The following is a 943-nucleotide window of genomic DNA, read 5'->3' as shown; positions in this document are numbered from 1 at the left end:
GGTATAATAAAAAAATATTCAGACAAATACATAACAAAAACACCAGGACTTACAAATATATATAACATACAGAAAATTGCACTACTGGGTACTGCACACATTCTACGCAAAACACTTTCAATACAGTAAACATAAGAGCACCACAGCAAACCACAGCACATACCCAAGGCGCACAGAGCTGCGCTCGGTAGTGAAGTGAAAGCATGTTATAAAAATAAAACTTTATTTCAATCCCGAAGTATTCCTCCCATCATATCGTTTGAATATAACTATGTTTCACAGGATTAACATAAATGCTTCTAATAATAATAATAACGTCGGAAAATACCTTAGGAATGGGAAACCAGATTCGAAAATTCTCCGAGATACCTGATGAAAGCTAGAGGGTATATCAACCGAAACGTTGTGTTAACAACAAACAAGATGAGGACAAATGTCCGTCAAATTTAAATAATGTAAATAATATAATTTGTCTAAATATGCAGGTTTGAAATCTGAAACTCTGGAGTTTTCAGTTCAATATGAATTTAACGCATATATATGGTGTGTGCCCCATACTAGCACAGGTCCATTAAAATTAGCTTTATCATGACGACAAAAGTACTAAATTCTCAGACAAACTATACAAGCATCAATTAATGTACATTACATACGAGGAAACAATACGATGAAATTATACCCTGATTGAACCACCTGTTGCATTATATTTGAGATAAAATAACGAGGAAGTAAATCGACGAAACACAAATTGAAAAGGAAGTGAAACATACATAATCAGAACTACCATTCCATTGGAAACGCCATGATAAGGACACTCATTTTCATTGCACTTCTCATATCCCGTAAGTAATATTATCTCCTTAGCGGTGGTGTAGTATCTAAACCGCAATACATTCATACATTGATCTATCTATCTATCTATCTATATATATGTATATATATA

General features: G+C 33.3%; 1 protein-coding gene across 2 annotated transcripts in view; it reads left to right on the top strand.

The window, feature by feature from the left end:
* Window positions 1–943, top strand: part of LOC128249942 (uncharacterized) — a 58,748-nt gene that overhangs the window by 48,974 nt on the left and 8,831 nt on the right. Inside the window, exon 1 of one of the 2 annotated variants that reach the window (XM_052974581.1) lies at window positions 31–842. The exons of the other annotated variant lie outside the window; for it this stretch is intronic. Coding sequence (XP_052830541.1) covers window positions 803–842 — 40 coding nt within the window. The 5' untranslated portion in view covers window positions 31–802. Of the gene's footprint in view, window positions 1–30; window positions 843–943 lie in introns of those variants that run through there. 2 annotated transcript variants of the gene reach the window in all.

Source organism: Octopus bimaculoides, chromosome 18 (genome assembly GCF_001194135.2).
Source record: "Octopus bimaculoides isolate UCB-OBI-ISO-001 chromosome 18, ASM119413v2, whole genome shotgun sequence".
In the NCBI taxonomy this organism is placed as follows: domain Eukaryota; kingdom Metazoa; phylum Mollusca; class Cephalopoda; order Octopoda; family Octopodidae; genus Octopus; species Octopus bimaculoides.
This window is presented reverse-complemented; position numbering and strand designations above follow the sequence as displayed.